Source organism: Pan troglodytes, chromosome 5, assembly GCF_028858775.2.
Source record: "Pan troglodytes isolate AG18354 chromosome 5, NHGRI_mPanTro3-v2.0_pri, whole genome shotgun sequence".
NCBI classification, from domain to species: Eukaryota; Metazoa; Chordata; class Mammalia; order Primates; family Hominidae; genus Pan; species Pan troglodytes.
The window spans coordinates 18,047,088-18,074,233 of NC_072403.2; the positions used below are offsets into that span (position 1 = coordinate 18,047,088).

At 40.0% G+C, this 27,146-nt stretch overlaps 1 protein-coding gene across 8 annotated transcripts in view; it reads left to right on the forward strand.

Annotated features, from left to right (window-relative positions):
* HIVEP1 (HIVEP zinc finger 1) overlaps positions 1-27,146 on the forward strand; it is a 156,326-nt gene that overhangs the window by 91,166 nt on the left and 38,014 nt on the right. For all 8 annotated transcript variants that reach the window (XM_016954906.4, XM_063812780.1, XM_016954907.4 and 5 more), the window contains one exon: positions 20,055-26,035. In XM_016954906.4, coding sequence (XP_016810395.3) covers positions 20,055-26,035 — 5,981 coding nt within the window. The remainder of the gene's footprint in view (positions 1-20,054; positions 26,036-27,146) is intronic.

The window sequence follows — 27,146 nt, forward strand, 5'->3', positions numbered from 1 at the left end:
TAGTTTGTGTATGTCGTTGTCACAAAAATAAAAGGTTCCTTCTTTAACAGCTCCAAATGAATCCTTTCTTATGACTTCATTGAATCAGGAAGACTCAGACTACTCTCAGTGTAGTTATTTTGTGATATCATAGCATCTTTGTAAACCTGGTGGGAGGTTGTGATAGTGTGAAGAACTGAGGATTCCAGATTTCTGGTGTTAACACTACAACTCAAACGTCCTGGTGGTAGAAATGTTAATCAAGGGGAGTTCACATTTCCCTGTTCTGGTAATAGACAGTATTGCCCTGGATTTAACCTTTTCTTGCTGATGTAGGGTCAGTTGGAGTGCTAGTAAACTAGCTACTAGCTGGGGCAGGCTTAGAGGGGTTGGTTGGGGAGGGAGTTAACAATTTATAGCATTTTTCAAAGTGGTAAAAATACTCCCCACCATGGATGATTTCAACCTACCGAATGGTTGCGGCTTGCAGAATTCCTGAATATTTGTTTAGTAGTGGAGTGGTCCACAGCACACATTGCTTGGAGAAATCATTATCATACTATATTCTTGTGGATTCAACTACTGTATACAGTAAGAGACAGACATAACACTGACTGGACGCTAATCCTAAGTTTAGAGATCCTAGAACTTTCTTAGAAAAATCACTGAAGTCTTTGGAATCTTTCTCATGAAAATGGAGCAAGAGGATATAAATTTGAAAGACTCAGGGCAGAGAAATGTAACTATTATTCTGTAAACCTAGTGTTTTAGTTGAAGGCTGAATCAACCTTCTGCTAAGTGATTTTCTTAAACCTGTAAAAATAACAGCAGAATACAGGGTGAGTATCCCTAATCTGAAAACCTGAAATCTAAAATGCTTCAAAATTGGAAACTTTTTGAGCACTAATATGATGCTCAAAAGAAATGCTCATTGAAGCATTTCGGATTTCAGATTTTCAGAATAGGGATGCTCAGCTGGCAAGTATAATGCAAATATTCCAAAATCTGAAAAAAACATCAGAAATCCAAAACACTTCTGGTCCCAAGCATTTTGGATGAGAGATAGTATGTGTTTGGTTTTCTCATCAGTGTCAGTTATCTTGTTAGCAACATTTAGATTTTTGTCTTTCAGCTTTCTGCTACTTTTGTACAAACCATACTGTACAACATTAGAGCAAGTTATAAAAATAGAAAATGTATTTATTTCATGACACTTCACATCAGTTGTCACTTTTCTATTACCTTTTGTGCTAACCCAGCTATATCATAGCCAAAGAGGACCTGTGTTGAGTTACAAAATTGTTCTTACCACTTTCTGTGAAGTACTTGTCAGGAGTCAGGCAAAGTGCTTATTGAAAAGGCAAATAAGAAGGTTAATATAACAAATACTCTAAGTATATACTTGGTTTTCTTCTCTTAGTGGAGTGTTTAAAAGACATAGTTAAGTAATGATAACAGTGTATTTTTGAACTGTAACATTTATAAATACAATATGTATATAACATGTATAAATACAATATGTATGTAACAAAAGGAGGAAAAAGGAAAATAGAGCTATATAGGCATAATGTTGCCACATCTCACTGGAATTAAGTTAATATAAATCTCACTGGAATTAAGTTAATATAAATCTAAAGAGACTCTGAAGATGTGAGGTAAGTCCTAGAGCTACTACAAAGGAAATAATCAAAAATCTCTATAAGTGAAAAAATTATTAAAGAAATTAAATATTACATTTGAAAATATTCACTTAATGTAAAAGAAAACATTAAAGGAGAAGTAGAGGAACAAAAAAAAAGACACAAGACATACAGAAAACAAAAAGTTAAATTGCAGGCACAAATTCAGCTGTGTCAATAATATCAATAATATGAATGGATTAAACAGTCTAATCAAAAGGCATAGATTGTCAGACCAGATTAAAGAAACAAGATCTGACTATACACTGTCTGCACTGGCACTCACTTTAGATCCAAGACACAAATATATTGGAAGTAACAGGATAGGAAAAGATGTATCATGCAAATAACAAGCATAAGAAAGCTGGAGTGGCTATGTTAATATCAAAAGGGACTTCAAAATAAAAAATGTTACTAGAGGTAAAGAGGGACATTTTCTAATGATGAAAGTGCCAATCCATCAGGAAGGTATAGCAGTTATAAACATGTATCCACCTGATAATAGAGCCTTAAAATACATGAAGCAAAAACTGATAAAAATGAAGGGAGAAATAGACAATTCAACAATAACAGTTGGAGACTTCATTACCCCACTGTTAACAATGGATGGAATCTTCTAGACAGAAGGTCAGCAAGGAAATAGAAGGCTTGACTACCAACACTGTAAGCCAAGTAGACCTAAATACTCCACCCAAGAACAACAGAATACACATTATTCTCCAGTATACATGGAATATTCTTCAGGATAGACCATCACCTAGGCCATAAAACAGTTGATCATTAAATCAAAAAGAATTGAAATAATATAGTTTGCTCCAACTGCCATGGAATGAAATTAGAACTCAGTAACAGAAAAATGTACTGATGTGAAAAAATTCTTCCAGTCCCACATTGTCCCTAAGAGGAGGAGAAATGTCAGTCAGCAAACCAGAACTTCTGTTGTACAAATGACACCAAGGCTTTCCAGACAAGTAGACTAGGAACATTGCTGTCATACTGATAACAGGTAATTCTGCATTTGAATTCCTCTACATGAGGAAACTAGCAAAGATAAGTGCCTCTGGAAATGTTTTCTTTGAAACAAAAATACAGCTTGATGTACAACTACAATTCCTCCAAGAAAAACCTCAAAGTAAAAAGCATCTTCGTAAATATCAAGCAAGAAGCGGATTATTTGAAGATACAGAAATAACATTTGATCTCATTTTCTTAAGGTAGAGTCAGAGCATGTTAAGAGCTGAAACTTTTAGTACAGAAATACACTTGTGACCCAGTGTTGTTATGTTGTCAGTTCTTAAGTACATACTTATAAAATGATTTTTTTATGTTTATTTTATTTTAATAGTGTTCAGTCTACTTTAAATATTTTGTATTTTAATAATTAGAATAATAGCTTTTTAAAGAAAGTTATTTTAAAACATCAAATAAAATATATGTTTATGAGTTTTTTTATGAGAAGGGTATTAAACATTTAGTTTCACTGAAGCTAAAATACCAGTGTTAATCCTGGCCCTGTAGTATGATAGAAATATACATGCTGAAATAGTGGTGTAGCCATTTTGTCCTAGTATTGCAATTGCAACCAGCGATGGTGTTGATTATGTAATAATAATAATAATATCAACAGAAGCAATCATAATGAACTAAAATTGAAGTTCTGGGCACAATGCCAAGCTGTCTACATGCATTATCTCAAATAATTCTCACAACCCCATGAGGTGCTATTATCTGTGTTTTGCAGATAATGAAGGCTCAATAATAGAACTTACCCAAGGTCACATAGCTGAAGCGGCAGAGCCAGAACCTAGACCCTGGCTTCCCTGTCTTCAGAGTTCACCAGAGGACATATGTAAACAGTGATGATTTGAGAAAAAGTGAGCAGAAGTGGTAACTGGATGCAGGAGTCCAGGATAGTTTCTAGTTTAGACAACTGCATGAATGGCTGTGCCACACATGGAGACTTACTATTTTTTTTTTTATCTATCTGGACTTAACTGTATTAGGCAGCTGTTATTATATTTAATATTCTGGAAAATTTAATATACGTTACTTGAAAGTTTTGAGTGTTTTTGAGGGAAGGAGAAGAGTATTGTGTAGGTCTTCAATAGTGTATTCTTATTTTCTTCCTCAGAGACCTGTTAAAGTTTTTGCTTTCTTGGGCTAATTTTATTTATAATATAAGTTAAATTTTATGTGTTATTCAGGTTGTCTAAGTTAAAATAGAATACAATATTCTCATAATTTTAAAGAGTTTCTTTTAGTTTTCCATTTGTGCAAGTTTGTTGTGGCAAATTCTTTCAAGTGTCATTTATTAGAAAAGGTCTATTTCACTTTCATTGTTGGAAAATATTCTTGCTGGGGTTGGAAGCATAGAAATCTAGCCTGGCATTTTATTTTCCTGAGTACATCGTTGGTGTAGAGGTGTCACCCTATTGCTTCTTTGAAGGTAATCTGGCTTTTAAAAATTACTAGTAATTTTTAAAATTGTTTTTAAGATTTTGGGCCTTGTCTTTGACTTTCATAGTTTCAAAGTGATGTGTACAGGTATGATTTCTCTATATTTGTCTTGCTTGTGGTTTAGAGTGCTCTTGAATCTGTAGATTCATGCATTTCATTCATTTTTAACAATTTTTAGACTTTATCTCCTTACATATTGCCTCTGCCTCATTGTATATCTTTCCACCTTCTTTGTTTTGTTACTTTCTGGATATTGTATCCCTTGGTCTCCTAATACTTTATTCTGTGTTGTTTTCATCTGACTTATTCTCTCTCTCTCTCTTTCTCTCTCTCTCTTCGTTTCTCTCTCTCTCTCTTCTTTTCTTTCCTTTTTTTTTTTTTTTTTTCTGAGACAGGGTCTTGCTCACTCATCCAGGCTGATAATAGCTCACTATAGCCTCAACCACCTGGGCTCAAGCAATCCTCTTGCCTCAGCCTCCCAGGTAGCTGGAACTAAAGGCATGCACCACTGCACCCAGATTATATTTGTTTTTTGTTTTTGTTTTTGTTTTTGTTTTTGTTTTAGAGACAAAGTCTTGCTATATTCTTCAGCCTGGTCTTGAACTTCTGGCCTCAAGCAATCTTCCTGCCTCAACCTCCTGAGTAGCTGGGAGTGGCAACCTCTGTGAGCCACTGCACCTAGCAACTGTCTTTTTCAGTTGTTCTAATCTAAATTTAAATCTATCTTAGTTCTATTATGGTATTTTTTTCAATTCTATAATTTATATTTGGCTTTTCAAATATGCTGTGTCTCTTTATACTTCCAGTTTTCTGAAATTTTCAGTATTCTTGTCCTTAAGTAAGCACATTTATTTTAAAGTCTTTGTGTATTCATTCCAATATATTGGACCCCTGTAAATCTGTTTATAATGTTGGTTCTTTCATGTTGAATTCTTTTCTCAGATGCCTGGTTATCTTTGAATATATGATGGACATTTTATTTTAAAAATTATAGAAATGTTTTAAGCCTAAGTTGACAATATCTTCCTTCAAAGAAGATTTCAGTTTTCTTCTGCCAGGCTTCTAGGAGAACTGACAATCTAAGATTCATCTTAATTGAGTTTTGGAGTGTGAGATTTTTGGGGCCATTGAAAGTGAGTTGCAGTTTATGTGAAGCTTGATCTTTATGCCATTTTCCCTTATTCCTAGAATGAAGCCCTTTAGGTTCTCAGCTGAAAACATGCAGGTTTTAATGCGGACTCCATGCATGGCATGCCCTGGATTCTGTCATTTGTACCTTTATAGCTCTTTTAGATTGTCAGAACTGCCCAGCCTTTTAGCTGCTCTTTTGAATAGACAAACCCTCCCTAATCAAAAGGAGCCCCAGATACTGATCTCCCCTGTTTGGACTTTTATCCTTTCCAGGATCTTGGCTCAGTAACTTTTCACTATCTTTTTATTGCTTAATTGCCTTCAAGCTGATCATGTTTATATTTTGTCTAGGTAATCTGTTGTCCTGAGAGGAGGATCATCTGAATTACTTAATTACTTAATTCTTAATTACTATAAGTCCCTTATAAAAGTTCGTTATACATTATCATATTAACCCTTGCCTTACATGTTGCAGATACTTTCTCAGTTTCTCACTTGCTTTTTAAAATGAAAATTACATACACACACGCTCTCACACAGACACACTCCTTAGTTTTTTTGTATTCAAATTGCTTTGCTTGCTTTTTTGCTTAGAAAGTGTAATCCCAGCCCAAGGTGAGCTAAATATTTATTCCTATTTTCTTGTTCTTTTTGTGGTTTTATTTCTTGCATTGAATTATTGAACTTATTTTGGTACATGCTGTTTGCTTAAGATCTGCTTCTACTTTATCATCCAGTGTATGAGACTTGAATCTCTTTTCCCAAAAATTTTGAAATATGGCACCTTTTTCATTTACTAAGTACATATATACATATATATACACATATATACATATATATACACACACATATATACATATATATATATATACACATATATACATATATATGATAGGGCCTTTTTATGTATTTTTGGTTTATCCATTGATCTGATCTTGAGAAAATATTGTCTTAACCATTTAATATCTTTTCCATGAAGCTGTCTTTACATAATTTTCTTTCAGCATTTTATTGTTCAATTTAGAGTGATTATTTTCTCAAATGAAGATTGGAGGCATGTTACATTTCTTAAAAAAGTAAAATTTTTTATTGTTTGAAATTTTATAAAACTTGGTTATTTGCAAACTGACGTATTCAAAATATGATTTTTTTCCCCAGGGGGATGGTGTGTTTCTTTATTATGTAAGCCACTTTTAAACAAAAACTCATACTGAAAACTTTAAAATTTTCTGTATGTTTAGAATTTTCTGTGCGAAATTATTTCATGGCATTTTAATATTTTTATTAATATTAGTCAAATAATATTTTCCATTGTATTTTCTAACTAATCATTTATGGCATAAGGAAAAAGACTGATATTTGTGTGTTTCTGTAATGAACTCTTCTGTTAGGTATAATAGATTGTCAGTGATTTCTTATGGGTTCTCTAGGAGACCATTTTATTATCAGGAAATAATGCTATTTTCCTTCTTACCATCATTTATATTTCATTGATTTTTATTCTTTCATTGTGTTAGTTGAACAGTCTACAGAAGTGATTAAAAATAAGTGGCTATTGCAGGAATCCTGTTATTATCCCAGACCTCAGAAGGAGATTTTTCTAGGATCTGGCTTTGAGTATTGCATATCATTGGCATGAGAGATATTCTTTATCGTGTTTTCTTAGTTTGCTAGTTTTATTTTGATTTTTCTAATTTCTCTTGTGACTTTCTGTTTGACCCCTGGGCTGTTCAGAATTGTATTGATAACTTTCTAAATATTTGGAGGTTTTTCAGGTATCTTTCTGCTATTTCTAGTTTAATTTTGTTGTGTTCAGGGAACATACTTTCTATGTCCTCTTAACTTTTTTGAACTGCATACTTTGTTTTAAAATTTAAATAGCCAATAGGCACTGTACCTAGTGCTCCTTGAATATGCATACCCTAGAGATGCCATGGGTTTAGTTCTAGACCACTGCAGTAAAGCAAATACTGCAATAAAGCAGGTTATGTGAATTTTTTTTATTTCCCAGTGCATATCAAAGTTATGTTTACATTATACTGTAATCCGTGTAAGTGTGCAGATGAGCATTGGCTTTCATAGCATTATGTCTAATAAAACAATGAGAATACCTTAATTTAAAAAATATTGCCAAAAATGTGAATGATCATCTGAGTCTTTATCCAGTCATAATCTTTTTGCTGGTAGAGGGTCTTGCCTTGATGCAGATTGCTGCTGACTGATCAGGGTAGTGGTGGCTAAAGGTTGGGTGGCTGTTGCTGTGTCCGGAATTGGTGGGTTCTCGGTCTCACTGACTTCAAGAATGAAGCCGCGGACCCTCGCGGTGAGTGTTACAGTTCTTAAAGGCGTGTGTCCACAGTTTGTTCCTTCTGATGTTCGGATGTGTTCGGAGTTTCTGCCTTCTGGTGGGTTCGTGGTCTCGCTGGCTCAGGAGTGAAGCTGCAGACCTTCGTGGTGAGTGTTACAGCTCATAAAGGCAGTGTGGACCCAAGAGTGAGCAGCAGCAGGATTTATTGCAAAGAGTGAAAGAACAAAGCTTCCACAGTGTGGAAGGGGACCCGAGCGGGTTGCCACTGCTGGCTCCGGCAGCCTGCTTTTATTCTCTTATCTGGCCCCACCCACATCCTGCTGATTGGTAGAGCCTAGGGGTGTGTTTTGACAGGGCGCTGATTGGTGCGTTTACAATGGCTGAGCTAGACACAAAGGTTCTCCACGTCCCCACCAGATTAGCTAGATACAGAGTGTGGACACAAAGGTTCTCCAAGGCCCCACCAGAGTAGCTAGATACAGAGTGTCAATTGGTGCATTCACAAACCCTGAGCTAGACACAGGGTGCTGATTGGTGTGTTTACAAACCTTGGGCTAGATACAGAGTGCCTATTGGTATATTTACAATCCCTGAGCTAGACATAAAGTTTCTCCAAGGCCCCACCAGAGTAGCTAGATACAGAGTGTCGATTGGTGCATTCACAAACCCTGAGCTAGACACAGGGTGCTGATTGGTGTGTTTACAAACCTTGAGCTAGATACAGAGTGCCAACTGGTGTATTTACAATCCCTGAGCTAGAGATAAAGGTTCTCCACGTCCCCACGAGACTCAGGAGCCCAGCTGGCTTCACCCAGTAGATCCTGCACCAGGGCTGCAGGTGGAGCTGCCTGCCAGTCCTGTGCACTGCGCCCACACTCTTCAGCCCTTGGGTGGTCAATGGGACTGGGTGCCATGGAGCAGGGGGCGGCGCTCATCGGGGAGGCTTGGGCTGCACAGGAGCCCACGGAGGGGGTGGGAGGCTCAGGCATGGCGGGCTGCAGGTCCCGAGCCCTGCCCCGCAGGGAGGCAGCTAATGCCCGGCGAGAAATCGAGCGCAGCGCTGGTGGGCTGGCACTGCTGGGGGACCCAGTACACCCTCTGCAGCCGCTGGCCTGGGTGCTATGCCCCTCATTGCCCGGGGCCAGCAGGGCCGGCTGGCTGCTCCGAGTGCGGGGCCCGCCAAGCCCACGCCCACGCAGAACTCCAGCTGGCCCGCAAGCACCGCCCGCAGCCCCGCTTGCGCCTTTCCCTCCACACCTCCCTGCAAGCTGAGGGAGCCGGCTCCGGCCTTGGCCAGCCCAGAAAAGTGCTCCCACAGTGCAGCGGCGGGCTGAAGGGCTCCTCAAGTGCCGCCAAAGTGGGAGCCCAGGCAGAGGAGGCGCCAAGAGGGAGAGAGGGCTCTCAGGACTGCCAGCACGCTGTCACCTCTCATTGTCATTTCTTTTTATTTTTTATTTTTATTTTTACTTTTTTTTGAGACAGACTTTCGCTCTGTCGCCCAGGCTGGAGTGCAGCAGCGCGATCTCGGCTCACTGCAAGCTCCGCCTCCCAGGTTCACGCCATTCTCCTGCCTCAGCCTCCCGAGTACCTGGGACTACAGGCGCCCGCCACCACGCCCGGCTAATTTTTAAAAAATTTTTTTAAATTTTTTGTTAGTAGAGACGGGATTTCACCATGTTAGCCAGGATGGTCTCAATCTCCTGACCTCGTGATCCGCCCGCCTCGGCCTCCCAAAGTGCTGGGATTACAGGCGTGAGCCACAGGGCCCGGCCGCTGTTTCTTAAAGCAGTGAAGTTTGCTACCTTGACTTTTACTTTCATGAAAGATTTCTCTGTAGCATAGGATGGTGTTTGATAGCATTTCACCCAGAGTGAAACTTCTTTCAAAATTGGAGTCAGTCCTCTCAAAGTCTGCCACTGCTTTATCAATTGTGTTTATGTAGTACTCTAAATCCTTCGTTGTCATTTCAACAGCGTTTACAGCATCTTCACCAGAAATAGATTTCATCTCAAGAAACCACTTTCTTTGCTCGTCCATAGAAGCATCTCCTTATCCATTCAAGCCTTATCGTGAGATTGCAGCAATTCAGTCACATCTTCAAGCTCCACTTTAGTTCTGCTTCTCTTGCTGTTTCCACCACATCTGCGGGGACTTCCTCCACTGAAGTCTTGAATCCCTCAAAGTCATCCTTGAGGACTGGAATCTGCTTCTTCCAAACTCCTGTTAATGTTGCCATTTTGACCTCCTCTCATCAATCATGAATGCTTTTAATGGCATTTAGAATAGTGAATCCTTTCAAGAAGGCTTTCAATTTACTTTGCCCAGCTCCATCAGAGGAATCACTGTCTATGACAGCTATCACCTTATGAAATGAATTTCTTAAATAGTAAGCCTTGAAAGTAAAAATTACTCTTTGATCCGTGGGCTGAAAAATGGACATTGTATTACCAGGCATGAAAACAACATTCATCTTCTTATACATCTCCATCAGAGCTCTTGAATGACAAGGTTTATTATCAATGAGCAGTGATATTTTAAAAGAAATCTATTTTTTCTGAGTAGTCACTCTCAATATTGGGCTTAAAATATTCAGTAAACCATGCTATAAACAGATGTGCTGTCATCCAGGCTTTGTTGTTCCATCTGTACAGCACAGGCAGAGTAGATTTAGCATGATTCTTAAGGGTCTTATGGATTTTCAGAATAGTAGATGAGCATTTGCTTCAACTTAAAGCCACCAGCTGTATTAGCCCTTAGCAAGAGAGTCAGCCTGTCCTTTGAAGCTTTGAAGCCAGGCATTGACTTCTCTCTAGTATGAAAGCCCTGGATGGCATCTTCTTCCAATAGAAGGCTGGTTTATCTACATAGAAAATCTGTTGTTTTCTGTAGCCACCTTCCTCAGTTATCTTAGCAAAATCTTCTGGATAACTTGCTGCAGCTTCTACATTAACACCTGCTGCTTCACCTTGCCCTTTTATGTCATGGAGATGGCCTCTTTCCTTAAATCTCTTAAGCCAACCTCTGCTAGCTGTCAGCCTTTCTTCTGCAGCTTCCTCACTTGTTTCAGCCTTCATAGCATTGAAGAGAGTTAGGGCCTTTCTCTGGATTAGGCTTTGGCTTAAGGGATGTTGTGGCTGGTTTCATCTTCTGTCCAAACCACTAAAATTTTCTTCATATCAGCAATAAGACTGTTGTGCTTTTTTGTCGTTCAGGTGTTTCCTGGAGTAGCACTTTTAATTTCCTTCAATAACTTTGCCTTTGCATTCACAACTTGGCTTACTGGCTGGCACAAGCATCCTAGCCTTCAGCCTATCTCAACTTTCAACATGCCTTCTTCAGTAAGCTTAATCATTTCTAGCTTTTGGCTTAAAGCTAGAGACATGCAACTCTTCCTTTCACTTGAACACTTAGAGGCCCTTGTAGGCTTATTAACTGGCATAATTTTAACATTGTTGTGTCTTGGGTAATAGGCAGGTCCAAGGAGAGGCAGAGAGACTGGGGAATGGCTGGTTGATGGAGCAGTGAGAACACACACACAACATTTATTAAGTTCACTGTGTTACATGGGCACAATTAATGCAGCCCCAAAACAATTACAACAGTAAAAACAAAGATCACTGATCAAAGATCACATGACAGATATAATAATAATGCAAAAGTTTGAAATATTGCAAGAATTAGAAAAAATATGTCACACACCAGAAGTGAGTGCATATGTTTGGAGAAATGGTGCCAAGACAGACTTGCTCCATGCAGAGTTGCCACAAACCCTTAATGTAAAAAGCACAGTATCTGTGAAGCTCAACAAAACAAGGTATACCTGTATTCATTTTCTTTTGCTGCATAACAAATTGCTACAAACTTAGCAGTTGACACAGTACTTACTGACTTGTGGTTCTGTAGGTCAGAAGCCTGACACAGGACCTGGCTATAATGATGATGTCAGCAGGTCTGTCTTCTGGAGGCTCCAGGGGAAATTCTGTTTTCCTGCTTATTCAGGTTACTGGCAGAATTTAGTCCTGTAGCTGTAGTCATCGTGTTCTTGTGAGCTGTCAGCTGAAGTCCATTCCCAGCTTTTAGAGGCTACCATGTTCTTTGGACGGGAGCTCTCTTTCTCCATCTTGAAAGCCAGCAATGGCAGGTCAGGTCTCATTTCCTGTCTCTCTCCTGCCTCTTCAGTTGTTCAATACCTCTGACTTCAGCCAGAAGAGATTCTCCATTGTTATGGGATTGTGTAATTAAATTTGAAAGAGTCCTGCAATAACTGAGGATAATCTCCCCATCTCAAAATACGTGACCTTATCACATTTGCAGCGTCCCCTTTGCCACATTCAGAAACATTTACAGTTTCCAGAGGTTGGGGTGTGGCCATTTTACAGGGCCATTATTTCACCTGCCATGCTGCCATATTGGACAGTACAACTTTACACTGTATTATCTTTTAAACTGGTGAAATTTTGAAGTGATAAAATTCTTAAAGTTCTTTTTATAATTTTATTATTGTCATTTTCAGAGCTCTTCATTTATATGTATAGATCCACATTTAAGTTTTAACATTTCAGTATAGGCCTGAAGACAACGAATTCTCTCAGCTTTTGTTTTTCTGAAAAAAATCTTGCTATGGCCTTCATTTTTGAAAGCTAAATTATTTCTCAATATGAAATTCTGGGTTGGACAATTTTTTTTTTCTTTCAGTAGTGTAAAAATATCACACCATGGTTTCCGTTGAGAAGTCTGCTTTAATTTTTATCTTTTATTCTCTGTGTGTAATGTTTTTCTACCCTCTGGCTGCTTTCAGGATTTTCTCTTTATCTTTGGTCTTCAGCAGTTTGAATATATTGTCTAAATTCTTTTTCTCCCTTTTCTTCTTTTTCTCAGTATTTTTTTTATTCTTTATGCTTATTCTTTCGTATCATATTCTTAATCATCCTAGTTATGGGTTATTTAGGCTTTTTGGATGTATGGTTTGTTGTTTTCATTATTTGGGGAAAATTCTTGGCCGTTATTTTTTTCATGTATTTCTGCTACCCTGTTTATTCTTCCTTTTCCTGCCGGTTCCTTGTGCTTATGGCGGGGACTGGGACTCTGGGGGCTTTTCTCAGTGCTAGTGCCCCTGCTCAGCTTGCAGCCTCCTGTGCCATAGGCTGGGGGAGTCCCTGCCCACCTCCTCACCGGCCCCCTAGCAGTGGGCTGCTGCTGCTTCCCCCACAGGGCTGGGCTTCTGGATGGGGTGGGGAGGCGAGGATTGCTCCATCTCCTGGTCCAGCCTCAGTCTTGGCGGTCCCTGTGTTTCCAGCCCCTCCCCCATGGCAAGGGACTGAAATTTTATTGGTGTGGGATTTTGGTCTCAGGACAGTTTCCTGCCTCCCCTGGGGTAGAGGGTGTCCTCCTCTGTTCTTCTCCCGGCTGCAGGGTGTTTCTGTCTGTCCCTGTGGTGACATCTGCTGCCCTTTCCCTATCAGCTTAAAGCCCAAGGCTTTGCTCAGGAGGAGGAAGCTCTCAGGGAGGGTTGGCTTCATGCCTGTCCACTCTGCTTACACGCTCGGGGCACTTCTCTGGCCTCGTCCTGCCCCTCATGTGAGCACCTGGTGCGGGCCCATGTTAAAGAGCCTGTAAGTGAGTGTGGACTCCCTCAGCCCATCCTAATTCAAAGGCAGAAGATACACATGTAAACAGGCAAACAGGGCATTCTAGATTATGACTGTAAAGAAGGGTGGGGTGGGCAGGACAGGGACACCGACCTTAGGTAGAGTGGAGGAACAGCCCAGAGGTAACACTGGTGCGGTGAGTTGAAGGTTGAAAATGACCCTGTCATCTTGAGAGTTGGGTGTAGGGAGGGCTTTTCATGCTGAGGAGATGGCAAGTACAAATCCCAGGGGCAGCAATGAGATGGGGCAGTTCGAGGAGGAGAAAGTTTACCGCAGGCTGAAGCAGAGTGAGTCAGGGGAAATGGTGTAGAGGGAGGTTGGAGAGTTGTGAGTCAGATGACCCTGCAGTCTTTTGGCCATGTTAAGATGCTTGAATTACATTGCATGAGGAATGGGAAGAACTTGGTGATGATCTGAATGTAGCTTCCTTTTGCTTGCTAAGTGAATTCCAGTCTCTTCTGCTTTGTGTTCAAGGCCTAGAGTAACCTGGTTCTAGAATACCTTTTCCATCCTATCTCCCACTCTACTAATAGATGAACAACAAGGTTGGCTTCCTGCTCTTAGGTGAGTCTTATGCATTTTCCTGCTCACCTTGTCATGCTGTTCCCTAACTGGAAAGGACTTGTCCCTCTCTGCCTGTCTCTGTAGGCTCTAGTCAGATGTGCTGCTGCCACGAAACTTCTCCCAGGCATTTCCTTACCTCCATCTTCACCAGTTGTTCCCACATCTATGTGGTAGCTTCTTGAGTATACCTGTTTATCACATTATTTGTTTAATTTGTTTAATTAATTTTTAAATTTGTTTTATTTAATTAATTTTTTTGTCTTGTATCTTTAGTCTGGTTCTCTCTGCCAACTTTCACTACCTGTTTATAAACACACTCAACCCTCCCATATCCTAAAGAAGCCTTCCCTTGCCCTGCTTTCCCCTGACTCTGACGTCTTGTCTTTCTCTTTTACTTTACAGCCATATCCCCAGGAGAACGCCTGTATTTGCGGGCCCTGCGCGTCCTCATGCCCTCCTTCACTCCTTACTGGTATATGATAGGGTTTTTACCTCCAGAACCCCTCTGACACTGCTTTCAGAGATAATGATGTCTTCCTAGTCCCAGTGACCACCAAGCCCAGGGACCTCTTGTTAATTTTCATCTGTGTATCTGAATGTGATATTCAACACTATTGGCCACATCTTCCTTTTTAAAAGTTTCTAAACCCCCACTTCCTGGCTGTTTCGCTATCACATGTTTTGTCTCATCTTTCTGATTTCCCCTTGTTTCTTTTTGTTTCTAGCTCACCCCTAAGTGTAGGGATTACCCATCCTTCTCATGTCAGACCTCCCCTCTCCACAGCATATTCTCTTTGGCTTATCATTTATGTCCTTTTACAAAAACAGCTCTCACTGCATATTCCCAGATCTGTGCCTCTAGCCCAGACCTCTCTCTAGAGGAAAAAAAAGAATGTGCACGTATACTTAATGTATCATAATTTTCATATTGCTGTGTAATCTTTGTAATTATTTTAAATGGATGTATAATGTTATGTTAAGTGGCTGTGCCATAATTAGCCTAACCATTTCCTATTGAAAATTTCTTGTCCTGAATTTCCAGCTACAGTTTACAATTCTATGCATGTATATTGAGTTTGAGATTGAGTGGAATGGAAAGTGAATGGATTTTTTCTCTTCCAAACTAGCTCAGTGCTCAGACGAGAAACCTCAGCAGAATCTTTGGCAGACCTTTCTCAGGCTTTCTTATTTTGAATCAGATAAGAGGCCCACTGTCACTGCCTGAGTTCAGGGTAGCATTTTAACTCTTGCACAAACTACTGAAAAAAGCCTTCTGAATGGCCTCCTGGTCTGATCTCTTGACCTTCTGGCCGAGCATGATCTCAATTGTTAGAAAACAGGTACTACTTGTGTTCCTAAGGCCCAAAAGAGATCTGAAGTTTTTCAGCTGACATGTCTCTGAGTAAATCTGAAAAGAGATTTATTTGGAGGTTCACCTTCAATCAAGACAGGATTTTGAACACACTCTGAGTTGTGGTTTATCATCCCTACTACTTACCATAAGAATATTCTTTACCACACTTTATTGGCAACTAAAATGCACTCTTGAGCCTTTTAATCTGTTTGCTTTTAATCTGTTACTCTCTAGAAGTAATCCTGAAAAATAGCTGACAGTGATATTTCAAACTCGTTGGTGCTCTTCTTCAAAGAAACATAGAAGCCCTAATAAATAGATTTGTGCCTTGGAAAATAAAGTGTCAGTGACTTCACATAGAACACAGGAATCTTAACTTATACTTCCCCAACTATTCTTTTTTTTTTTTTTTTTAAACAAAGTGACCCCTGTGGTCTTTCTAAGCTGTTCTTGACTTCCTAACTGATGAAAAGTGCTGGCTTTCCTTTCGAAGCCCAGGTCAGTGGTCTGACAGGGGCAGTGCTGCTGATTTTGGTCCCTCTCCTGAGTGTGCTTTGTATCTGTTATATGAAGTCGTGTTTGGATTTTTGATGTGTTGATATCTCAGAGTTTCTGCCTGATTTTCAGTCATTACTGGTAGCACACTGACAAGTGGGAGAATACAGTTTTCAGTGGCCGCCTGACACCTATTTTGAATCTTTCTCTTCCCTTCCCAATCTGACTGTAAGTTCTCCCTGTGTAAGGAGAGAGGGTTGTGTTTCAATGCTGGTGTACACCAAGTATGTCTAAACTTAGTAATGGTAAAAACAGACATGCAAAATGACAACATTTCTGGAATCAGGGTGGTGAATAGAAGCCAGTGTACTTCCTCTGAGGCAGAGGCTCGCGGAGGGCGCTGGTTGGTGGGGTTGGTGGGGAGTGATCACATTGCATAAGCTCCATGTGAATCCTTGGGCTGCCTTCCACTGCTTGGTCTTTCTCTTTGTTTCCTCTAATGTATTTTATATTTAATTCACCTTAACAACAAATTGCCTTTAAAATGATGGAAAAGTACAAGTGCTAATGGTGAACAGCTGTCTCCTCCTTCTCTTCATACCAATTTTATTTCTGCTTTGAAGCACTATGGTCTGTGCATCCTCTTGACTATGTTGTAGATACAGCCACAAGGTTTGATGATTGTGCTCTTTTCTATAGATAAGAGGACAAGAGAAAATAACTCCAGTCACTCTTTAATAGATAGATTTAAAATTAATCAAGATGAGGGTAAGTTTAAAAAACTATTCCAGGTATTTCATTATCTGAAAACCCAAGGGTCTGCTGCCTTCCACTCTAGGGCCTTGGTTCTCAGGAGAAGGTATTTGTCTATAATTCCTAGCCTGATGGTTTAGCTGCCCACTCTGAGCTGTTCAGCCCCAGATCTTGAGAATCAAGGGGTGGAGAGTGAAAAATCTATGGAGAGGCAGGCACCTTGCTTTCACTTCCACCTCTAAAATGATAGTGCAGTATTCTTCTCACATATGCCTGCCATCGTCCTTCTGTTTGCATCTCTCACATCCCCTCCACTAGCCTCTCCCCTCCTTACAATAAAAAAAAAAAGTCCTTGAATTTAGACTGATCCAAGGTCCAGGGTCATCTCACTACCTCCTCCCCTCCCAAGCACCAGTGGTAGAGTGGGCTTTATCCCTTGAACAAGGACAGTGAACCTGTTAAAGAAAGAAGATCCAACAAAATCCAGAAGAATGAACACAACTCAAAAAAGACTGTCAGGAGTATGTTCTCAGCTGAGTGCTGAGTGAGATCACCATTCCCCATGATCTCAGGCAGTAGAAGAGCCTTGAGAATGTGGAAGACAGGCCCAAATTCTGCCTTAAAGGAAATATTACTCCAGAAACACAGGTGTTTTTAAGTGCAGAACTAAGATCATAAATGTATTTAAGCAAGAGCTCAAACTTAATATGAGACAATAAAGTGAGATTAAATGGGAAATATGGAACTAAGGGAATAAAATGAGAACAAAATACTATCAGTCCAAAACTAATGAATAAATATGAAACAGTAAAGAATTTAATGGTGTGACAATTCAGTTATCAACATAAGAGAAAAGCGTTAGAAAACTGTAGAGAAAACAAAAGGTAAAAACCTTTTCCCTAAAGAAAAGGACTTTATTCCAAAAAAAGTTGACCAGAAAACGTATATGAAGATATCATAGAAGAAAAGTTTTCTGAGGTGTAAACCAAATTGCCAGAAAACAAAGGAGTATGCAAAGTTTTGAAGGGAATAGCACCAGTCAAGTGTTAAAATTAAATAGAGAACTAAGTATAAACAGTGATACAGATAAAATGTAAGTGTTATAAGCTTTGACAAATGAGAGAGGAGTTTGTCTATATCTAAAATCAAAACGTGTAGTTCAGAAGTTCCATTTAACATATCTGTTTTTCCAATTCTTAACTCCCAGTAGATTTTTAGAAAATAGTTTCTCTTATAAAGAAAAATGGATCTTAAGTTTAGCAATTCCTTTATCTTAACTTCAATGTCATTTTCTTTTAAGTACAAGGTTACAGTTTTTGTTGTTGTTGTTTAAATCACATACAGTATTTCTGGGTTGAATTTTTGCATTTTTCTTTGGAGTATAAGACATTATTTAATTTTGAATAACATAACTTTATCTAAAAATAAAAGTTTATCTTAAAATGTTTGTGAAGCAGAGCAAAACAGGCATACCTACCCTGTCCAAGACTCTGGTTGAATAGGTCCTGGATGGGGCCTGACATGGGTAGATTATTTTTAAGTCCATGGTGTTTCAGCTCTGCTAGCTTCTCATCCAAGTGGTTTCTCATCTCTGTTTTTGTATTTATTTCAATAGCCTACTGGCTTTCACCTTTATGATACCCACATCTAGCTTTTGGAAGTGGATAGAGAGACTACTCAGCCCAGGTTGATGAGCATCATTTTTCACTTTGCCTACTTGCCTGATAGAGTTAATGAGAGTCAAAAAGTGCATCACTGACTTTCTTATATTCATCTTAATAAGGGAAAACCAGTGGGAAAACATCATTTCATGAGCGAGTGGATCGGAGAATAAAAAAATGTTTGTTCAACATTTTGTAAAAGTGAATAATACTGATACTTTTTTCTATTGTTCTTTAGCTCAAATATTTTAGTTATGAGACCCCCCTTTTGGTTTTTTTTTTTATTATGGTGGGTAAATATATCTTTAATGGAATAGTATGCATTTTTTTCATTAAACTATGATATGAGAGCATATAAACTGATGTCACAATATTACTAGAATATTTCTAATGTAAATTTTATTCTCAATAAGTAGTTATTACAGTGTAGACATTTTGGTCTAATATGAATTTCAAATATGTATGTTGCAACAGCTATTTGAAAATAGTGGAGAATTAAGTAGTTGGCTTTCTACAAATAGAGTAATATACGATTGAATATTTTTTTTTGTTCATATGCCCAACAATCCAACAAATGGAAACCAAACTAAATCATGGCAAGTAATTATTGCTCAAAAATACAGTAGTTGATAGATTGTGGGCACTGTCACTTAAATACTGATTTATTTCCAACACAACTAGAAATTAAGGTGATTTCATTTCTCTTGCAATAAGTTTTACCTTCTTTCTGCCTATCTCCCTACCTGCCTACCTGCCCTACCTCTATTGCTAATGACAAAGAAACATAGCCATTGAATATTTTGTTGAGTTAAAACGGTGATTTTTTTTAAACCAAGGCCCATTACAACCTTATGACTTTTTAATTTTGTTGGTAAGAAACCACAAATCAGTGGATTATTTTAGTTTCATAATTTTCTGTTCATTGATATAATTGCTATATCAGCAATACTTCATGGCTGTCCTGACTATGATCTGCTCTAGAAATTATATTAGCAGCCCCTTTTCTCATGAAAATATCAGTTTTGCATACTTAGAAATTTGCTGAAAAGTTTGTTTTAAAAGAACCTTAATGAGATAAGACAGTCAAATACTCAGCATTAAAGGGTTGAATTTTCTTCTTTTTGGCCAGCCTTCTCAGACTGTTGTGTAGACAGAGTCCTCAGGTATTGCTACCAAGCCAATCTAGGTCCATTTGTCTGCACACAATGAAAAGCCAAACACTGAATCACTGGATTTTTATAGAGAGAAAGATTAATGGCAAGGCAGCCATGCAGGAGATGGGCTCAATTCTGTCTTCCCTTACCAGCTTAAAGCAGTATATAAAAGGAGGAGATGCTGGAGGAGGAGTTTTGGGGTTGGTTAATGCTTGTTGGAAAGGGAGGGGAGGTTTGGAAAGTCCCTTGAGCAGGCACAGTTGTCTCTTCGTGCTTCTTCATGGGTTGCCTTTGCAAATTCGGAGGGAGTTGGTGTGAAACCTGTGGTGAAAATACTGGCTTTGATATCAGAAAGTCCCTCATCTGGCAAGAAGTCTATTCTGTGCAGATCCCAATCAGCCATACTAGTTCCAACCAGCTTCAACCAGTCAACCAGTTTTGTTACAAGCAGAGGGAGTTCTAACAAGCTGTTTCTTTATCTGCAGTGCTGTAAGACAAGCTCAAAACTTCTTGTTAGTTACCAGTTTCTTTAACCCCATGGAGCACTGTTTAAGTATGATAGTGAAAAGGGGAAAGATAATTCAGTTTTGAAAGATCTAGTTCCAGGATGTTGATTATTCAAGAAAGGAACATAAGCATTCTAGAAATGCACACTTAGGTCTTTGAATGAGTGTTTCAATAGATTTTGATTGGCAACATTGTTCAATTTCCGGAATGCAGAAGTGCAATTTTATTTAAAAAATAGACTTTCCTTAAATACTTTCTTCACTTGTCATAATGTCCTTATGATAGTAATCTTAATTTTCAAAAAATTATAGTTGGTGTATGTACAATGTTACCAATTGTTTGTTGTTGTTGTTGTTTTTTCCAGAAATCTTACAGGCTGGTGTTAAAGGAACTTCGGAATCCCTTAAAGGTGTGAAACGCAAAAAGATCGTAGCTGAGAATCACCTGAAAAAAATACCAAAATCCCCACTGAGAAATCCTCTTCAGGCAAAACATAAACAAAATACAGAAGAGTCATCTTTCGCCGTTCTTCATAGTGCTTCGGAGTCTCACAAGAAACAGAATTATATTCCTGTAAAAAATGGGAAGCAGTTTACCAAACAAAATGGAGAAACACCTGGAATAATTGCTGAAGCCTCAAAATCTGAAGAATCTGTCTCCCCAAAGAAGCCCTTGTTTCTGCAGCATCCATCTGAACTGCGTAGATGGAGATCCGAAGGCGCTGATCCTGCCAAATTCAGTGACCTCGATGAACAATGTGACTCAAGTTCCTTGTCAAGTAAAACCAGGACTGACAATAGCGAATGCATCTCTTCTCATTGTGGCACTACGTCCCCCTCCTATACAAACACCGCATTCGATGTCTTACTGAAAGCAATGGAGCCAGAACTGAGCACCTTGTCACAAAAGGGCTCACCTTGTGCAATTAAGACAGAAAAACTGAGGCCAAATAAAACTGCACGTTCCCCTCCCAAATTAAAAAACAGTTCAATGGATGCCCCAAATCAGACTTCACAGGAATTGGTTGCTGAATCACAGTCTTCTTGTACCTCATACACAGTCCATGTGTCTGCTGCTCAGAAGAATGAGCAAGGGGCAGTGCAGTCAGCTTCTCATTTGTATCATCAACATGAACACTTTGTTCCCAAATCCAACCAACATAATCATCAGCTTCCAGGGTGTTCAGGTTTCACAGGATCACTGACAAATCTGCAAAATCAAGAGAATGCCAAACTTGAACAGGTTTATAATATAGCAGTGACATCATCTGTAGGCCTAACTTCACCTTCCAGTAGATCTCAGGTTACTCCTCAAAACCAGCAAATGGATTCTGCTTCACCTTTGTCAATAAGTCCGGCTAATTCTACACAGTCGCCCCCCATGCCAATCTATAATTCAACTCATGTTGCCTCTGTTGTTAATCAAAGCGTAGAGCAAATGTGCAATCTTCTTCTGAAAGATCAGAAGCCAAAAAAACAAGGAAAATATATTTGTGAGTATTGCAATAGAGCATGTGCAAAGCCTAGTGTGCTTTTAAAGCATATCCGCTCCCACACTGGAGAGCGACCCTATCCCTGTGTGACTTGTGGATTTTCATTTAAGACTAAAAGTAATCTGTATAAGCACAAGAAATCCCACGCACATACTATCAAACTGGGTCTTGTCTTGCAACCAGATGCTGGTGGCTTGTTCTTGTCCCACGAGTCCCCCAAAGCACTTAGTATTCATTCAGACGTAGAAGACAGTGGGGAGAGCGAGGAGGAAGGCGCCACTGATGAGAGACAGCATGACCTGGGCGCCATGGAGCTGCAGCCTGTGCACATAATAAAGAGGATGTCAAATGCTGAAACTTTACTAAAATCAAGCTTCACTCCAAGCAATCCAGAAAATGTGGTAGGTGACTTTTTGCTACAGGACAAATCTGCAGAATCACAAGCTGTGACAGAGTTACCGAAAGTTGTGGTCCACCATGTCACCGTGTCCCCCTTAAGAACTGACAGTCCAAAGGCCGTGGATCCCAAGCCTGAACTTTCTAGTGCACAAAAGCAGAAGGACCTTCAGGTGACAAACGTACAGCCACTTTCAGCCAACATGTCCCAGGGTGGAGTCTCCAGGTTGGAGACTAATGAGAATTCCCACCAGAAAGGCGACATGAATCCACTGGAAGGAAAGCAAGACTCTCACGTAGGAACAGTACACGCCCAGCTACAAAGGCAGCAGGCTACCGATTACTCCCAAGAGCAGCAAGGAAAGCTCCTGAGTCCTCGAAGTTTAGGAAGTACGGATTCTGGTTACTTTTCACGTTCTGAAAGTGCCGATCAAACAGTGAGTCCACCAACTCCCTTTGCCAGAAGGTTACCCAGCACAGAACAAGACTCTGGAAGGAGTAACGGACCCTCTGCAGCTCTTGTCACCACGTCAACACCCTCTGCTTTGCCCACAGGGGAAAAGGCATTGCTTTTACCAGGTCAGATGCGCCCACCTTTGGCCACAAAAACACTTGAGGAGCGGATATCGAAGCTTATCTCAGACAATGAAGCTTTGGTAGATGACAAGCAACTGGATAGTGTGAAGCCGCGGAGAACCTCACTGTCAAGACGAGGAAGCATTGATTCCCCCAAATCATACATATTTAAAGATTCTTTCCAGTTTGATTTAAAACCAGTGGGACGGAGAACAAGTTCAAGCTCTGATATACCGAAGTCACCTTTCACCCCTACTGAAAAATCAAAGCAAGTGTTTCTTCTGTCTGTACCTTCACTTGACTGTTTACCTATCACAAGAAGTAATTCCATGCCGACCACAGGTTATTCAGCAGTACCTGCAAATATAATACCTCCTCCTCATCCACTAAGAGGAAGTCAGTCATTTGATGACAAAATTGGCGCTTTCTATGACGATGTCTTTGTATCAGGACCTAACACTCCTGTGCCCCAGAGTGGGCATCCCCGTACACTTGTGAGACAAGCAGCCATAGAAGACTCTTCAGCAAATGAAAGTCATGTTCTTGGTACTGGACAGTCCCTGGATGAGAGCCACCAAGGATGCCATGCTGCTGGTGAAGCCATGTCAGTGCGGGGCAAGGCACTGGCACAAGGCCCACATATAGAAAAAAAGAAGTCTCATCAAGGGCGAGGGACAATGTTTGAGTGTGAAACTTGTAGAAACAGGTATAGGAAACTGGAAAATTTTGAAAATCATAAGAAATTTTACTGTTCTGAGTTACATGGACCAAAAACAAAGGTAGCCATGAGAGAACCTGAGCACAGCCCTGTGCCTGGCGGTCCGCAGCCGCAGATTCTACACTACAGAGTCGCTGGGTCCTCCGGCATCTGGGAACAGACGCCCCAGATAAGAAAAAGGAGGAAAATAAAAAGTGTTGGGGATGATGATGAACTTCAGCAAAATGAAAGTGGAACATCTCCAAAAAGTTCTGAAGGCCTTCAGTTTCAGAATGCTCTGGGCTGTAATCCCAGTTTGCCTAAACATAATGTTACCATAAGAAGTGACCAGCAGCATAAAAATATACAGTTGCAAAACTCCCATATTCACCTTGTTGCCAGGGGCCCTGAGCAGACCATGGATCCCAAGCTGTCGACCATCATGGAACAACAGATAAGTTCAGCAGCCCAGGACAAGATAGAACTGCAGAGACACGGAACTGGAATCTCTGTCATCCAGCACACCAACTCCCTGAGCAGGCCCAACTCATTTGACAAGCCTGAGCCTTTTGAAAGAGCCTCCCCAGTTTCTTTCCAGGAGCTGAATAGAACAGGGAAGTCCGGGTCTCTAAAAGTGATAGGAATCTCCCAAGAGGAAAGTCACCCTTCTCGGGACGGGTCTCATCCTCACCAGCTTGCACTATCAGACGCTCTCAGAGGAGAACTTCAGGAAAGCTCCAGAAAGAGTCCAAGTGAACGACATGTGTTAGGACAGCCCTCAAGACTTGTCCGGCAGCACAACATCCAAGTTCCAGAGATTTTGGTCACAGAAGAACCAGATCGAGACCTGGAAGCTCAATGCCATGATCAAGAAAAGTCAGAGAAGTTCAGTTGGCCCCAGCGTAGTGAAACCTTGTCAAAATTGCCAACAGAGAAACTGCCACCCAAAAAGAAAAGGCTCCGTCTGGCTGAGATAGAACATTCCTCAACAGAATCGAGCTTTGATTCCACTCTCTCCAGGAGTCTAAGTAGGGAGAGCAGTTTATCTCACACTTCAAGTTTCTCAGCCTCTTTAGACATAGAGGACGTTTCTAAAACGGAGGCTTCCCCCAAAATCGATTTTCTAAATAAAGCCGAGTTTCTTATGATTCCAGCTGGCTTGAATACGCTGAATGTTCCTGGATGTCACCGGGAAATGAGGCGTACTGCATCAGAACAGATTAATTGCACGCAAACGTCAATGGAGGTCTCTGATCTCAGAAGCAAATCATTCGATTGTGGAAGCATCACCCCACCCCAGACAACACCACTTACTGAATTGCAGCCTCCATCTTCACCTTCTCGAGTGGGAGTGACTGGGCATGTGCCTCTCTTAGAAAGAAGGAGAGGCCCACTGGTACGGCAAATATCTTTAAACATAGCCCCAGATAGTCATCTGTCTCCTGTACAGCCAACATCTTTCCAAAATACTGCTCTTCCCAGTGTGAATGCAGTGCCATATCAGGGGCCTCAGCTCACTAGTACATCTTTAGCTGAGTTTTCTGCAAATACTTTGCACTCTCAGACTCAGGTTAAGGATCTGCAGGCAGAAACATCAAACTCCAGCTCTACCAACATTTTTCCTGTTCAACAGCTCTGTGATATCAATTTGTTAAATCAAATCCATGCACCGCCTAGCCACCAGAGCACACAGCTATCTCTGCAAGTGTCTACGCAGGGTAGCAAGCCAGATAAAAATTCTGTTTTATCTGGGTCTTCTAAAAGTGAGGATTGCTTTGCTCCCAAATACCAATTGCATTGTCAGGTTTTCACTTCAGGCCCATCTTGCTCTTCTAATCCTGTGCATTCTTTGCCAAATCAAGTTATTTCAGATCCAGTTGGAACAGATCATTGTGTGACATCAGCAACGTTACCAACCAAATTAATTGATAGCATGTCTAATTCGCATCCTCTGCTACCACCAGAGCTCAGGCCCCTTGGAAGTCAGGTGCAGAAGGTGCCATCATCATTCATGCTGCCCATACGCCTGCAGAGTAATGTTCCTGCTTACTGTTTTGCTACACTCACATCCCTGCCACAAATACTAGTGACCCAAGATCTGCCCAATCAGCCAATTTGCCAGACTAATCATAGTGTAGTGCCAATCAGTGAAGAACAAAATTCTGTGCCAACATTACAAAAAGGTCATCAGAATGCTTTGCCAAACCCAGAGAAGGAATTTCTATGTGAAAATGTTTTTTCAGAGATGGGCCAAAATTATTCTCTATCAGAATCCTTGCCCATAACTCAGAAAATATCTGTTGGTCGACTTTCCCCTCAACAAGAATCTTCAGCTTCGAGTAAAAGGATGCTTTCCCCAGCAAATAGTTTAGACATTGCCATGGAAAAGCACCAGAAGCGGGCCAAAGATGAAAATGGAGCTGTTTGTGCAACAGACGTGAGACCTTTAGAGGCTTTGAGTTCGAGAGTTAATGAAGCTAGTAAACAGAAGAAGCCTATTTTAGTGAGACAGGTTTGTACTACAGAGCCCCTGGACGGTGTGATGTTGGAAAAGGATGTTTTTTCTCAACCTGAAATTAGTAATGAGGCTGTTAATTTGACAAATGTTTTACCAGCTGATAATTCATCAACAGGATGCTCTAAATTTGTCGTTATAGAACCTATAAGTGAATTGCAGGAATTTGAAAACATCAAGTCATCCACATCATTAACTCTTACAGTTCGAAGTTCACCTGTCCCTTCAGAAAATACTCATATTTCTCCTTTGAAATGTACAGACAATAACCAAGAAAGGAAGTCTCCAGGGGTTAAAAATCAGGGTGACAAAGTGAACATCCAAGAGCAAAGTCAACGGCCAGTCACTTCTCTTTCATTGTTTAACATCAAGGACACCCAGCAGCTGGCTTTCCCTAGCCTGAAAACTACAACCAACTTTACATGGTGTTATCTCTTAAGGCAGAAGTCGTTGCATTTGCCTCAGAAGGACCAGAAAACTTCAGCCTATACTGATTGGACAGTAAGCGCCAGCAATCCAAATCCACTCGGTTTGCCCACAAAAGTTGCACTTGCTCTCCTTAATTCAAAACAGAACACTGGAAAATCACTATACTGTCAAGCAATAACTACCCATTCCAAGTCAGACTTATTGGTCTATTCAAGCAAGTGGAAAAGCAGCTTAAGCAAGGTATTTGAAATATAATTTATCTTCAGATATGGTTTGCGCAAATTTGTTTTCATGTGTCTTGATACCTTTAAATATTTTAACTGGAAATATTTTAATTTTGAGTGACAAATTGTGCTGTAAATGTCTTATTTGAAAGACAGGGTGATATATTTACCCCAGGAGTTACATTGATAAGAGTTACCAGGAGTCCTGCAGTGATTCTATCTTGAAAGATTTTAGAAATAATTTACCCTGAGCACTTTTTTTTTTCTCAGCTAACTATATAAGTCTTTACTTAGTAGTACAGATGATCATGGTTTTACTTTGATGTTTTACTTATATTGAGGTTTTGTTTTTCTTGTTAAGTGAAAGGAAATCATGGTTATGCTTTGTTCCTCCTAATGCAGTGAAACAGGTGTAGATAATCAAAGATAGTTGCATTTCATCCTGAAATATAAGCAGAAAGCCATTTAGACTTGTCTTGAGCTTACTAGCTACATGCCCCTGTCATGCTATGTAGCTGTCTTCCAATGTAGCTGTGAGAACCATTAGCACTAGAGAGAAGTTTCACAAAATAATTCATATACTTGGTAAGTTGATTTGGTCAAGATTTATAAAGTAATTTAAGGTCATGAAACTGTAACTTGGGGTAATTTGTGGAATCAGTCTCATTAGAATTATCAGCTTTATAAAATGGGAAAAAGTCATTTACTTGATTAGAATAATAGGTAAGGATATCATGTTCGACTCTGCATATTCAGAAGTATTTGGCCTCTGCAGATTCATAAGCATGCAACACAGGTTAATAAACATTTACAGATCTGTCAGTAGGAAAATACTGCAGTATCAGTATTACCATAGAATTATGAACAATTCTAAAGAAGGAAGTTTCTAACATTACTGGTAGGTGGAAGAGATAAGAATTCAGCAAACATACTCCAAAGGTGGTGATACTTTAGCTAACTGTTCAAATTTTTTTTTAAAAAATAGGGATTTTTCAGGCAAAGAAGAATAATTTTTTTTTTTTTTTTCGAGACAGAATCTCACTCTGTCACCCAGGCTGGAGTGCAATGGTGCGCTCTTGGCTCATTGCATCCTCCCCTCCCGGGTTCAAGCAACCCTCCTGTCTCAG